Source organism: Nicotiana tabacum, chromosome 15 (assembly GCF_000715075.1).
Source record: "Nicotiana tabacum cultivar K326 chromosome 15, ASM71507v2, whole genome shotgun sequence".
Lineage (NCBI taxonomy): Eukaryota > Viridiplantae > Streptophyta > Magnoliopsida > Solanales > Solanaceae > Nicotiana > Nicotiana tabacum.
This window is the reverse complement of record NC_134094.1, coordinates 122,473,949-122,489,993: the sequence shown is the minus strand read 5'-3', so window position 1 is coordinate 122,489,993 and position 16,045 is coordinate 122,473,949. Positions and strand designations below refer to the sequence as shown.

General features: G+C 38.3%; 1 protein-coding gene across 1 annotated transcript; it reads right to left on the bottom strand.

Annotated features, from left to right (window-relative positions):
• Positions 1–3,010: 3,010 nt before the first annotated feature.
• LOC107810410 (uncharacterized) lies at positions 3,011–8,258 on the bottom strand. Its single transcript, XM_075231862.1, has 4 exons — positions 8,023–8,258; positions 4,882–5,140; positions 4,454–4,648; positions 3,011–3,722 (listed from the first exon to the last, which is right to left on the bottom strand). The coding sequence occupies exons 1-4, from the start codon at positions 8,115–8,117 to the stop codon at positions 3,327–3,329; spliced, it is 945 nt and encodes a 314-aa protein (XP_075087963.1). The 5' UTR covers positions 8,118–8,258; the 3' UTR covers positions 3,011–3,326.
• Between the last annotated feature and the right edge of the window lie 7,787 nt (positions 8,259–16,045).

The window sequence follows — 16,045 nt, the reverse complement described above, 5'->3', positions numbered from 1 at the left end:
TGTTGAGAGTCATGCAGAGTCTATTTTTTCTTTAGTTCATTATGATATATGGGGTCCTAGTAGAGTCAGTTCAACCTTAGGATTTCGTTATTTTGTTAGTTTCATTGATGATTATTCAAGATATACTTGGATTTTCTTAATGAAAGATCATTCTGAGTTGTTTTCTATATTGCAGAATTTTCGTGCTGAAATCAAAAATCAATTTGGTGTTTCTATTCGCACTTTTCGCAGTAATAATGTCTTAGAATATTTATCCTCTCAGTTTCAGCAGTTTATGACTTCTCAAAGAATTATTTATCATACCTCTTGTCCGTATACCCCTCAGCAAAATGGGGTTGCAGAGAGAAAGAATAGGCACCTCATTGAGACTGTTCGCACACTTCTCATTGAATCTTATGTTCCGTTGCGTTTTTGGGGCGAGGCAATTCTTACATCTTATTATTTGATTAATCGGATGCCTTCATCTCCCATCCAGAACCGTATTCAATATTGTTTCCCCAGTCACCCTTATACTGTCTTCCTCCTCATGTTTTTGGGAGCACATGTTTCGTTCATAACTTAGCCCCTGGGAAAGTTAAGTTAGTTTCTCGTGCTCTCAAATGTGTCTTCCTTGGTTATTCTCGTATTCATAAGGGATATCGTTGTTATTCACCTGATCTTCGTAGATACCTTATCTCAGATGACGTCACATTTTTGATTCTAAACCTTTCTTTACCTCTTTTGACCACCTTGATATATCTGAGGTCTTACCTATACCGACCTTTGAGGAGTTTACTATATCTCCTCATTTACCTTCCGCCACAAAAGTCTTACCCATTCCAACCGTTGAAGAGTTTAGTGTTTCTCCTCCTAGATCCCCAGCCACATGAACACCACTCTTGACTTATAATCGTCGTCCGCATCCAGCATCAGACCAGTTGATTCACGTCCTGCAGCTAACCCTGCTCCTACTGCGGACTTGTCTCTTCCTAGTACACCGATTTCACTTCGCAAAGGTATACAGACCACACTTAATCTTAATCCCTATTATGTTGGTTTAAGTTATCATCGTCTGTCATCACCCCATTATGCTTTTATACCTTCTTTGTCCTCTGTTTTCATCTCTAAGTCTACATGTGAAGCATTGTCTCATCCAGGATGGCGACATGCTATGATTGATGAGATGTCTGCTTTACATACGAGTGGTACTTGGGAGCTCGTTCCTCTTCCTTCAGGTAAATCTTTCGTTGGTTGTCGTTGGGTGTATGCAGTCAAAGTTGGTCTGTATGGCAAGGTTGATCGACTTAAGGCCCGTTATGTTGCCAAGGGATATACTCAGATATTTGAGCTCGATAACAGTGATACCTTCTCTGCCGTGGCTAAGATAGCATCAGTCTGCCTTTTTCTATCCATGGATGTTGTCCGCCATTGGCCTCTCTATCAGCTGGACATTAAGAATGCTTTTCTACATGGTGACCTTGAGGATGAAGTTTATAGACGACTGGTTGGTAAATTAAATTATCTCACAGTGACTAGACCTGACATTTCCTTTCCTGTGAGCGTTGTAAGTTAGTTTATGGATTCTCCCTGTGATAGTCATTGAGATGCAGTTGTCCGCAGTCTTCAGTATATAAAATCAGCTCCAGGCAAAGGCTTATTGTTTGAGGATCGATGCCATGAGCAGATCGTTGGATACTCAGATGTTGATTGGGCAGGATCACCTTCTGATAGACGTTCTACGTCTGGATATTGTGTCTTAGTAGGAGGCAATTTGGTGTCTTAGAAGAGCAAGAAACAGAATATAGTTGCTCGATCTAGTGCAGAAGCAGAATATCGAGCAATGGCTATGGTAACATATGGGCTAATTTGGATCAAACAATTGCTCAAGGATTTGAAATTTGGTGAAATCAGTCAGATGAAACTTGTGTGCGATAACCAAGCTGCCCTTCATATTGCATCAAATCTGGTGTTCCATGAGAGGACTAAACACATTGAGATTGACTGTCACTTCGTCAGAGAAAATATACTCTCAGGAGATATTGCTACAAAATTTGTGAAGTCGAATGATCAGCTTGCTGATATTCTCACCAAGTCTCTCACTCGTATTAGTTATATATGTAACAAACTCGGTACATATGATTTATATGCACCGGCTTGAGGGGGAGTGTTAGCTTGTTAGTTAAATAGTTATATGTAAATAACCCTAATCCCATATATAGTAGGAGTAGAACATGTATTATATATATAACACTCATTGTCTCATTGTCAATAAATCAATAATATAATTTTCGGAGTTATTAATTCTCACGGACTCTAACTTTGTTCCCTCCCAAAAACGATAGCTGCATTCCTAAGAAGTGAACTTCCAGTCATATTAGAAGTAGAAGTTAAAATTAGCTTTTACTATTTTCAATATAATCTTTCCATATTTCATTTATAGAAAATGAAACAAGCGAGGAAAAAAAATCAGAAATAGCCAGATGTACAACTGGTAATTGAAAAATAGCCACAGTTTCAAAAGTAATCGAAATTTAGCCATTTTTTCATGTAAAGGTAAAATCTGAACAAAAATATCCATAAAATTCGAAAACATTCCAGCATAATATGTTTGAGTTCGAAATTTTTATATATGAGATTCCAACATAATGTGCTGGAAGTTTATACGCAGAAGCTCCATAATCCAGCATATTATGCTGAAACTTTCCGTGTGCTGGAGTTCCAACATAATATGCTGAAAATTTATACGCAGGAGCTCCATAATCCAGCATATTATGCTAGAACTTTCCGTGTGCTGGAGTTCCAACATAATATGCTAGAAGTTTATGCATAGAAGCTCATATTCCAGCATGTTATGCTGGAACTTTCCGTGTTTCAGCAAAACAATGGCTATTTTTCAATGACTTTGTAAACGCTGGCTATTTTTCGATTACCACTCCCAAAACTAGTTAGCCCGTGCTATTTTCACAACAAGTGGTGTTAGCATAAGCGAATGTCTTTGACCAAAAATGACAAGAGTATTAAGCTTATTCGATCCATTACAAAACAGGTCAAAAGCAAGCTTTCCACAAAACCTGCTAAAAACATGTAATTGTAATATAATCATGCCCCTCTAATAATCTATATCTGTTAATATTTCCGAAGTTAAATTACACGAAAAATTCATTCACACTGCTAGTGAAAAAAAAGTCCAAACAAGATATAATCTACAAGAAAACAGCATTGCTACAAACTAGGCCATCGCTTCAGGCTCTTCCATCCAATCCTGCTCAGTGCTCACATTCTCCACCAATATAACAAGTAATCAATCAATTTTCACAAATAATGCCAAACACCAACTGCTCCACATATTAAAAGCTTATCTCGCGCCTTTCAGCCCAAAACTTACCACTCACAAACTGGTCAGGTAGTAGAGCAAGCCAGACTGCGGTATCAGCAGCATCCTCTGGAGATATATGGCCGGACCAACCAGTCATCGCTGTCTTCACCCAACCCGGGCAATAGCAATTGATATATATCTTATGACCCTCTGGACGATCTTCGAGTATCCTTGCCATTAGCCTGGTGTAAGCATTTACAGCAAGTTTTGACACTGAGTAGTCAGTGAACACTTGAGGCCATCCCCCTGATTCCCATGTCCCTTCTTTTACTTGTTCCAAAAATTTCTTCACAGTATTATCAATCAGTTCCTCTGATAAAGAGTCCACATCCTCCACTTGCTGTCTCAAGGTAACATTTGTAATTCTCTGGTCGAATCAAGAAAATATAGATGATTTTGAAATATTAAAGAAGAACATGACATTTGCATATAATTAGCGCAACCAGCAATGGTTTATGAAGAACTAATATCATGCTATTTTATTAAGTAGCATCCCAATCAGGACAAAGTATTTGAAGGGGAGCCTTGGAGCCAGAGGCGGACTCAGGATTTTAGAGCGACGGGGGCACAATGTTTTGTTCAATCAGTTCCCTCTAAAGACTTTTAGCGTTCAAGGTGCCAATTGATTTAAATTACGGCTATCAAAGTATATATATATATATATATATATATATATATATATATATATATACACATACATACACACACAACATTTCTGCTGAGATTTACGGAGTCGGGTGACCCCTCAACATAACACATAGGTCCGCCTCTGCTTGGAGCAACGGTAAAGTTGTTTTCGTGTGACCTATAAGTCATGGGTTCGAGCCGTGGAAACAGCCGCTAATGCTTGCATTAGGGTAGGCTGTCTACATCACACCCCTTGAGTACGACCCTTCCCGGTATCCTGTGCGAACGCAGAATACGTTGTGCACCGGGCTGCCTTGCCAATCAGGACAAAGTATTGACCTAACTTGATTTCAATCTGGAAAAGTTGGTGTTGCCTGGAATCTTAAGGAATTGCTAAAAGAGTAAGCAAGATGAACAAGGACACAAGAATGAGAAGAATAACAAGAATGGTAAGAAAACTGAAGTTCTTACATTCTTTTTGCCGTTAAGTCGTCCCAATCGAGAGCTCACACTAACAATACGACCGCCAGAAGGAGAAGGCCTCATCAATGGAATCATCGCTTTAGTCATATTCTTTGTGCCAAAATAGTTGGTTTGGATGACAGTTTCAGCATGTTCCATGGAATTCTCTGTACCAACATTGAAACTCACTCCTGCATTGTTGATCTACATATATATAGTACCATATCATCAGCTGAAAGTGGCCATATTTGGCAAAAATAATAGACCAAACCAGAACACCATATAAAAGCCGCCCTCCTTGAATCAATGATCAAGAAGAGAAAGACTAGGAGATTTTGCACCAGTCAAAATAGTGACATACTAATGAAAGCTATTCTAGTTGTTTATGCAACTGCTGGTAGCTTAATTATAGAGAGAATATAAGGGTAGCATAATACCAGTATATCCAAACCGCCATAAGTTTCTTTTATCCAATCGGAAAATGCTTCAACTGATGCATGATCGACGATATCCAGTTGATGAAATGCTACATTTAAACCTCCTTCTTGCATGACTTTCACAGCCTCTTCACCAACACCAGTCTCTCGCGATGTAAGAACAACCGTTAAGCCATGCGATGCTAGTTGATGAGCAATCTCAAATCCTATCCCTCTATTTGCACCAGTCACCACAGCAACAGTATCGGATGACCACCATCTGAAGATCATCCGCCATTTATTAGTGTTATGCTAGAAAATCGTCAAGGGTCTTCTAACTTCAAACAACAACAACAACAACAACAACCCAGTATAATCTTACTAGTGGGGTCTGGGAAGGGTAGTGTGTACGCAGACCTTATCCCTACCATGAGATAGAGAGACTTTTTTCAATAGACACTCAGCATCCTTCCCTCCAAGAATTCCCGGGGTGATTCGAACTCACAACCTCTTGGAAGTGGAGGTTGATTACCGGCGACCCTCGAACTTCAAAGAAGTCAATAATTTAAAGAAGCCCATTTAAAGTGCCAGGAGCAAACAGAGCAAATACATAATGTATTAATTGAAGCTGTAAGGGATATTGTACTGAATCCTAGTGACTACTATTCATCTTGAACTTTTCTCAGCGTATTTTCTTGCCAGGTTTGCACCCAAAAGCGGATCCGAAATTGAAGGTGGCGGGGTGCCATATTTACTTTAATGTACACTTTGACTACAACGTTTGTTAGAAATGTATATTCGGTTCGGTTCGATCACATCAACTTAATAGTTTTTTTTATTTACAAATATAAAATTACATCTTTTATATCAAGAAACAAATAAAATCAACATTTTGAATAATATATCACATCTCTATTATTAACAATACAAGTAAAAATAACATTTTCACTAGTGAAATTATATTCTTTCTTATAAATTAAAAATAAATTTTCACATGTAAAATTAATAGTAATATTTTTTATTTAGAGAATCACATTCTCTTTATTAAAGAAAAAATTGTACAAGTAAAATAACATCTTAGACGAGAGAACTACACCAATTCAGAATAAGAAAAATAGGAAAAACATCTTCAATAGTTAAACAACACCCCATAAGTAAATGTAAAATTCGAGAATTTATAAGTCCATAAAACTCAAAAACAAAATTTTTATGATTTTTTTGTACAGTACGTATGAAATTTTCATTACAATTTAAAAGTAAAAAGATTTAAACTTTACACAGCTATAGAAAAGCACAAAATTATGATATGGTAAACAAAAGAAATTATGAAAAATGAATTTGACCTCAATCCAAAATTTTCACCGACACCCGAGTTTTTCAGTTTTAAAAGAAGGAAATTCTAATATTTGAGATTAAGAGCAATACTTTTATTTTACCACACCTACTATTTACATCAAATTGTACTAATTTATCAAGTCTACATCACATCCCTTGAGTGTGGCCCTATCCGGACCATGCGTGAACGAAGGATTCTTTGTGCATCGGGCTGCTTTTTTTTTTTTTTTAACCATGGTTAAGTGATAAATTAATATGAGAATTTTTATTTAATTAACTATAGTTTAGTGTTAACCATATCTTTAAATACATGTGTGGTATATTTATTGGATTTGTGTAAATACCCGGTAAAAGTAAGTATTTACTTTAGAGAACATGAGCCCTACACACAATCAAACCTTGCAAAACGTTCTCATGCACCTTTTGTGTAGTTTGAAACTCATGGCAAGATTAACTATTTAACTTTGCTTAAGAAAATTCCAGCATACTATATAAAAAATTTGCCAACCTAGTGGATGCCATGCCACACAGAAGGGTTGATCCGCCACTATTTGCAACTTGCGGCTGAAGAGTTTTCCGTCTCAGCTAGAGGGCAATGTAGTATTTGGCAGTAAGTGCGGCCAAATACTATGCAGAACAATTTTTAAGAAAATATATGTTATATTACGTTACCATAAATCAGTAGCGGAACCAAGATTTTTATTAAGGGATGTCAAAATTTTAAAAAGTAAATAACTGAAGAAATCAAGGGGATTCAATATATGCATAAATAAAATAAAATTTTAACCTTTGTAAACCGCGTAATTTTCAGGAAGGAGTGTCAATTGACACTCCTTGGAGCTATATGGCTCCTCCACGGCCACAAACTAGTACTCTATAGAAAGAATTAAAATCCTGAATTCGTCTCTAAATTTAGCGCATGAGCCTGCATTTCTCCTTAGAGAAAATTTCATACGTCCAACTTTACGGGAAACATATCTCCCTCCCATTAATTAGGTTTGCCAGTAAGTACCCAATGCCATGAAATGATGACCTTCCAAGCAGCCCAATGCGCTGAAAACTGAGACGCTATGTTACTGCCTGGCACAATTAATACAAATGTCTAAGGAATCGTCTAATGCTAGATGAAGAGATACTCCGGAAAGTAGGAATAGAGGAGGCACAGGCCTGTCGTCAAGAAAAAAACCCGAAGGCAATTAGTTCATTTGGGTGAGCCTTCGCTTTTTGTATCATCGTTTGCTAAATGCGGTTTGGATTTACCTTGTTCACAGGTCATTCCATGCCTGCAAGAACAGGCAATCTTGTGCTATATGCCGATGATATCTTTATTCCTACCGAGACAGAAGTAGTACTTCATTTTAAAACCCAAAGAAAAATCTTTATAGGATCAATAAAAGCTAGTGTTATCGCCCAAAAATTAATTCACGCAGGAAAACTCTAATTAATCTCCATTCCTCTTAATTAAATGCTAAAACTAGTAATCCTTGGAAGGCAATTTTTGAGCCATTATTGTCCTATTGGACAAACTGCATAATGTCCATATAAATTGATCAATAGATTTAAAATGTTCGCGGCAGGTATCAGGTATAATAGTCAAAATGCACGCAAGCATACTGCCTTTTCAATAATGATAGATCTTAGTCATCTTACCATAATCATGGTCCCAACCCCATTGTATTTAATTCAATCTATAAAAAAGCTTGCTTTAGCACACATATATACACACAAGGATAAGGGAAGAAATGATACTCCACGTGATTTAAAATTCTGGATATGGTCCAAACACAAAGAAGGAAAGGAGAAATTTTAAAGAAATGAAAAACTCACTTTCGGTGATCGGAATAAGGAATAGTACGTAAAAGAGAGATCTCTTGGCGTCTCTTTTCTCTTTTCTCCTTTGCCTTCTCCTTTTTATGATCCATTATTTTTCCTTTGTTATTTTAGTTTTGAATCTCTACTTACCTTGTACTTTTTTCATCACCCTGTATTCATTTTAGATTTAGGCTTTTGGTTGAGAATTGAGAGCATCAAATGCTATGTGACAGAAACTGCGTATTATCTTCCGGTATATTTGGAGTCAATGCTAGGTATGAACCACTTTAATAATTTGTTTCTATCTCTTCCCTAACAGGTAGTTTGGTTCACATATTAGTTATGCTAGAATTATAATACGGTTTACGGTCAAAATCGAGTTTGCCCTTCGTATGAATAATCGAGATTGAAACATGATAGACTAAGGTTCAACTTCGTGTAATATCAAGCCATGATGCGAAATTAGGTTACCGAGCTCGAGACCCAGAGAGCAAGCAAAATAAAGACCGGTCAAGATCGAGATCGGCTAAGATCAAGGTCGAGCAAAATAGAGACCGGTTAAGTTCGAGATTGGCCAAGATCGGGATCGGGCTAAATAGAGACCGATTAAGTTCGAAATTGGCCAAGATCGGAATCGGGCTAAATAGAGACCGGTCAAGATCGAGATCGGGCTAAATAGAGGCCGATCGAGGCCGAGATCGGCATCGATCGAAGAAAGCTTAACGAACCAAAAAACAGAAACCGGAATATCCGCAATTGGGCGAGAATCTTAGCAAAAACCACGGCGCATATCAATGAGGCTAATTAATTAATCTATCATGAGATTCCTTGCTATATTTAAAAATCATATTAAGAATAGAACCTCTCCACTATATAAAGGGGGGTCTGATTATTTGTAAGGCAGATTCATTCAGATTCATAGGACATAAGGCAATATACTATCTTTTTCCTGGTTTTGATATTTTAGTCATATCGTTCTCCTATCAGTTACTCTTCATTCAGTTTGAGGGTGATAAAACTTGAAGGCTTAGGCTAATTAATTCATTCGGTTTGCATTCATTTCCTTTACAGTCTATTTCGATATTCATTTATATATTTTATCAATTTGTACCAAATTATACCACATATCCTTAGAACCGCGTATAAATTCAATTGTCATCCGTTTTTCGGGTAAACAGTTTGGTGCCCACCGTGGGGCTAAGGACAATAGTGGTTATTTGATACAAATCTTTGTAAAACACACTATTTTAAATTTTCTCTTGGAAGTATCTTTGATTTCAGGCTAAAAATGACGAACTCTCAATTAATACCCCTACATGTCGACAACGAATCTGGCCATCAATGGGAGAATAACAACAAAACGCCCGGGGATGGAAGGCCACCCGCTGAACCTGTTAAAACTCGGGTCGTGGATCCGATTGATGTTGATTCGCATGTGGCCATCGAAGCGAACTAACATTCTGGTCCCAAAAATAACATCCATGGTGGAATCCGATATGCAGTTCGAAATACCCAAAATGTTTGAGACGACGAGATCATCCTGCGTATGATCTTCGAAATGCTGCAAGCTCAACAGGTGGCGATAGCTCAGTTATAGAGCCAAACCCAGGCACCGAGCAGGGCCGAGCCTGGTCCACCCTAAGAAGTCACCCACAGAACGGGGCTAGCTGTGGTAAGGACAAATGAACAAGAATCAGGGACTAACCCCGAAATTATAAAGATGCTCGAGGAACTGACAAAGTGGATAGAATCAGGGGAAAAGAGGATCGAAGAAAACGACAAGAAAGTGGAAACCTATAACTCCAGGCTTGATCAGATCCCAGGAGTGCCACCAATACTGAAGGGTTTGGATTCCAAAACGTTCATACAAAAGCCTTTCCCCCGAGCGCAGCTCCCAAACCGATCCCCAAGAAGTTTCGCATGCCCGAGATTCCTAAGTATAATGGAACGACCGACCCCAACGAGCATGTCATCTCTTACACGTTTGCCATTAAAGGGAATGATCTAGAGGATGATGAGATCGAATCTATATTACTAAAGAAATTTGGGAAAACCCTCTCAAAGGGAGAAATGATATGGTATCATAATTTACCACCTAACTCTATCGATTCTTTTGCCGTGCTTGCATATTCTTTTGTAAAAGCACACACCGGAGCCATAAAGGTCGAGACTAGGAAGTCGGACCTCTTCAATGTAAAGCAAAACAAGAACGAGATGCTAAGAGAGTTTGTATCTCATTTCCAAATGGAACGAATGGATCTATCACCGGTCACAGATGATTGAGTCGTTCAAGCTTTTACTCAAGGACTAAACAAACGAAGCTCAGTGGCTTCACAGCAGTTGAAGCAGAACTTGATTGAGTACCTGGCTGTTACCTGGGCCGATATATTAATCTATATCAATCAAAGATTAGAGTTTAAGATGACAAGCTGGGGGCTCCTTCTGTTTCCGCTACCAAAAGGGACATCGATCGAGAACCGAGGATGAACATGGATCGATACCAGCCGTATAATAGAGATGGTAGGGGCAACGGACATGGGCACAACTCCATACGAGGTGAGAGGAGAAGTGATCAAGGCCAAGGCTCTCGAGGGCTGATCAGCAAGAATGGTTTCGACATGCACACCGGACCTAAGGAAGCACCGCGATTGTCGGAGTATAACTTCAATATTGATGCATCCGCCATCGTATCGCCTATCGGACGCATCAAAGATACTAAATGGCCTCGACCTCTGCAGACCGATCCAGCCCAAAGAAATCCCAATCAAGTATGCAAATATCATGGCACCCACGGCCATAGAACGAAAGATTGAAGGCAATTGAGAGAGGAAGTATCCTGGTTATTCAATGAAGGGCACCTTTAGGAGTTTTTAAGTGATCGAGACAAGAATCACTTCAAAAATAGAGAGTTCAATAGAAAAAATGAGCAACAAGAACCACAACACATTATTCACATGATTATCAGAGGGATCAATGTTCCCCAAGGGCCAGTGTTTAAACGCACTAAAGTCTCGATCGTAAGGGAAAAGCGATCTCGGGCTCAGGATTACATATCAAAAAGAACCTTGTCCTTCAACGACGAACACGCAGAGGGAATCAGTAACCCCATAACGATGCACTGGTAATATCTGTACTCATGAATAATACTCAAGTTAAGCGTGTATTAATTGATCCAGGTAGTTTAGCCAACATCATTCGATCAAAGGTCATAGAGCAACTCGTTCTACAGGATCAGGTCATGCCCGTAGCCCTGGTACTAAATGTATTCAACATGGAATGTGAAACTACTAAGGGCGAGATAACTTTTCCAGTAAACGTGGCCGTGACCATCCAATAAATGAAATTCCACGTGATCGAGGGCGACATGAGGCATAACGCCCTGTTCGAGAGACCGTGGATCCACAACATAAGAGCAATACCCTCAACCCTTCACCAGGTTCTACAATTCCCAACACCAAAAGGAATCAAAACAATCTACGTGGAGCAACCTACTGCAAAGGAAATGTTTGCCGTCGATGAAGTAATTCTGATATCTTCACTCTCATCAGCAAAGGGGTCAAATTCAAATGAGGAGACCAAATAGCAATCACAAATGCCAGCCTTGACCCAACTAGAAAAGCAGGAATCTAACGAAGATGATGATTATGGGATCCCCCGATCCTTCATAGTCCCCGATGATTCCGACGCTACCAAATCAACGGTCGAAGAACTGGAGCAAATCACACTAACCAAAAAACTGCCCGAACGAAAGGTATACCTGGGCACGAGGTTAAATCTCGAGCTCAGGAAAAAGCTTATTCAATTTCTTTTAGCTATCATGGATTGTTTTGCTTGGTCCCATCTTAACATGACAGGGATCCCACTGGAAATCACCACCCATAGACTAAGCTTGGATCCGAAGTTCCATCCAGTGAAGCAAAAAAGAATACCCCGGTCCGAGGTCAAACATGCTGTTACTCCCCATGTTTTCGTACGTGAGAGTACATCATAAGTCAATTGATGCAAGCTCAGAAATGAGATCGCCTTTTAAAGTACATATGGTAAGTTAATCATGTTATCTTGGAGGTTACAAATTTTTAAGATCATAGATAACAAGTACCAAGAGGGTTGAAAGACTTAGAAACTAAGCAAATTGAAGAAAATAAGTTTCGTCGAATGTCGACAAGTTGGGAATGTTATAACATGAACTTTTGGGGTGATACTAGGGTTCTTACCATGAAAATGAGGTCATGTTATGAGTTATTTTAGTCGTATGATAGTCGTATATTACATTTTGAAGTCAAGCGAGTTGTGGAACAAAAGTTGGCAAAGGTCATGACAAGTTACATTCATAAATGTGCTGAAAATTAGGTCAAATGTAGCGGAGCATTTCTCCTAATATAATTGGAACTTAGGGATGATCCACATATAAAAAGTACATGTTATAACATTCCCAACTTGTCGACATTCGACGAAACTTATTTTCTTCAATTTGCCTAGTTTCTAAGTCTTTCAACCCTCTTGGTACTTGTTATCTATGATCTTACAAATTTGTAACCTCCAAGGTAACATGATTAACTTACCATATGTACTTTAAAAGGCAATCTCATTTCTGACATGTATTACATTTTGAAGTCAAGCGAGTTGTGGAACAAAAGTTGGCAAAGGTCATGACAAGTTATAATAATAAATGTGCTGAAAATCAGCTCAAATGTAGTGGAGCATTTCTCCCAATATAATTGGAATTTAGGGATGATCCACATATAAAATTGAATATCTATGAGTTTATTTTCTAATGCATTAAACAGTTTTTTGATACGACATCTGAGTAGAAACATATTTGCAGTTTCGCGAGACTTGCATAGGTGATAAGTAAGTGTGTCACTAAAGCTTTTTGAGCAATACATTTCGTGTGTTATATGAGGTCTTTTTGGATCATATTATGTACCAAATTTAAGGTCGTGGAGTGTAGTTTCCAACTCTCTTAACCGTTCATTCATACGACATCCGGATAAAAAGATATAAGCGTCAAAATATAAGCCAATGAGAGGTCGTAGGCCATGTTTATCTTCATTTTGCCATAGTACACGACCTGAGAACACCCATAAACATATCCTTAAGATCTATTCTAGGGTTTCAAAGAAGATTAACATCTCGGGTATGAAATTAAGAAGCGATAACATTAGAACGATCCCTACGACGTAAGTATCGCTATATCGCCACTCTTTTTCTTTGTAGTTTGAGTTTTGGAAGGTACTTCATAGTTAAGAAAATATATACTTTCTGTATTTAAGCTTTTATATATCAAGGAAGGTTGATAAATTCATTTTCTAATAGTTAAATCTCACGGGACGGTGATCGGAAGCCATGAGTTCGATTTATTTCACTTTTAGTGGACTGTTTTGTAGTCCACTCGTGTTGGCCTATTGTACTGCTGATTTATGGAGTTTGGAAGGATGAAGGGTGTGGATAAATGACACACATGGTAGGGTAGTAGGTTGGTCGCTCATCCTTGCGATTTCAGGCTAATTGACAACTTGTTGATTGGGCGTGTTATGGTATATTTGGGGGTTTTGTTGTATTGAAGGTCTCGAATTGTAGTTGGGTTATTTTTGAGTTGCTGATTATATTGTGTTTGTATCTCGCCTATTGTAGGCTTGAGGGAGCAGTAAAATCAGGGGAAATGCTGCCCGTTTTATTTTAAGAATAGAGTTATCGTTTGAGATACGTGATATACTAGTGCCATCTAAGTTATACATGTATTTCTTTATTATAGGGTGGCACACTAGTTGTCGTAAGCTTGTTGTTGAGTTGCATTGACGACTTGAGGTATGTTAAGGCTATCCATTATTTCCTTTTGGCATGATCCATATGATATAAATGAAACGTGCAAACGCGGAACTTTTATAAATGACTCTATTCATAGAAGTACTAGGGGTGCTTATGTTCTTGATTCCCCATGTGTCCTATTATTATATCTTCTGTTTATGGGTATCAGAAAAATACGTAAGTTGCTAAAGTTTATCCGAAGGCATATTTATCTTATGACATTTCGAGAAATCTTACTAACTTACTTCATTATGCATTGCATTCATTTGTATATGTATATTGACCCATGACCAGATGGCGATATATACGTGTATATTATATGTATATGGGATATGGGAAAAAGGTTATGGTATTATATACGCACCACCACATGATCATCTAGTATACGTGGATGATTTCGCCTACAGTGGCTGAGATGATATGATGGGATGCCCTCAGAGGCTTGATGATGTTATGTTCGCATATACCTATGCATGGTATGAGATTTATACGCACATGCATGATATTATAAATTTTTCATGATTCACAGAGCTATACAGAATTACAGGTTGAGTTTTTTACTCCATGTTTATTTCATGTCTTTTATATACTACTTTCATGCCTTACATACTCGGTACTTTATTTGTACTGACGTCCCTTTTGCCTGGGGACGCTGCGTTCCATGCCCGCAGGTCCCGATAGACAGGTTGAGAGTTCTCCTAGTAGGCTATCAGCTCAGCGGAAGGTGTTTGTGCACTCCACTTGCTCCGGAGTTGCCTATTTGGTCAGTATGATTTGGACATGTATTGATTGGTATGGCAGGGACCTGTCCCAACCTTTATGATGCTTATGTACTCTTAAAGGCTTGTAGACAGATGTCATGTATATGGATAATTGTATGGCCTTATCGGCCTATGTTTTGAGTATACAAATGATCATGTCGAGCCGTATAGGCCCGTATGTCACATGTATAAGTTTCTATATCATGTTGGGTCATCCTATGTCTAGTATTCCCTTATGTTTTATTCCCATTATCTCATGACGGCCTTTTTGGCCCACTTACCCATGATGGTATGATAAGAAAGATATGTTACGTTGGTACTCAATTATGTAAGGCACCGGGTGCCCGTCGCGGCCTTGCGGTTTGGGTCGTGACAAAAGTGGTATCAGAGCAGTTCTGTCCTAAGGAGTCTACAAGTCGTGTCTAGTAGAGTCTTATTTATGGGTGTGTTGTGCACCATGCTTATAAGCAGGAGGCTACAGGGCATTTAGGATTGTCATTCTTTCTTCTTACTGTAGATCGTGTGGTAGAGCTCAGTTGTAAGAAATTCAAACTCCTAAGTTCTATTTTATTCATTATACAATGACATCTACATCCAGAAAGACAGTTGGTAAGAGATTGAATGTGGCTGTGGAAGAGTTGAGTTAAAGTAACTCAATTTTGTATCATGTTTATGATGAGTAAATGTAAGGTTTTCAGTAGATTATGTGTGTACTATGACGTATAAGCTTCTTAATAAGGAGCCCTAAGACATGAATATCTATCCACCCCTATGGTAAAAAACAACGAGAGAATCAGAAGGTAGATACAAGTTTTAACAAGTAAAAGAATCTAGGCGAAGAAGGATACGAGGTACCCAGTTAGTGAAGATTATCTGTATTTACAATTCAGGCAGAGAAATATAAGCATTCTCAGTTACTTTCAACAGTAACAGAGATATATTCACTTGACAACACCCATTTCAGTTATGCCCTGTGGGAGCTAACAAATATAATTTAAGAGAAGGATGGGATATCTGCATCCAGCTGGGGTTAGAGTAACCCAAAATTGAGGATGGATTGTTATCATTTGCTCACATTTACGAAGGATATTGCAAACGTGGTAATAGTTCTTCTTGTGAGACACACAGATGGTGCACTCTAGAATAGTACAATCAAATATGAATACTAGAATGTTCAGAAATTTCAGAAGATTGGCATTGAAATCCTAGAAGGGATAAGTATTTACCTTTGTATGGCTCCCGTCCCTAGTAAAGAGAGAGTGTTAGGTGACCCGAAGAGCCAGTGAGGTGAATCAAGAGGGGCTAAAAGTGAAAGAATGTTTTGTTGAAATTTTCTGAATAAAGTGATAGATAGAAATATTAGCAGGAGAATAAGAAGAAAGTAAATGAAGCCTTATGAGTAAGATGTGATAAATGGATGATAACGGTAAATCAAAATGTGACAGGACTATAGATTCTATAGTCAAGTG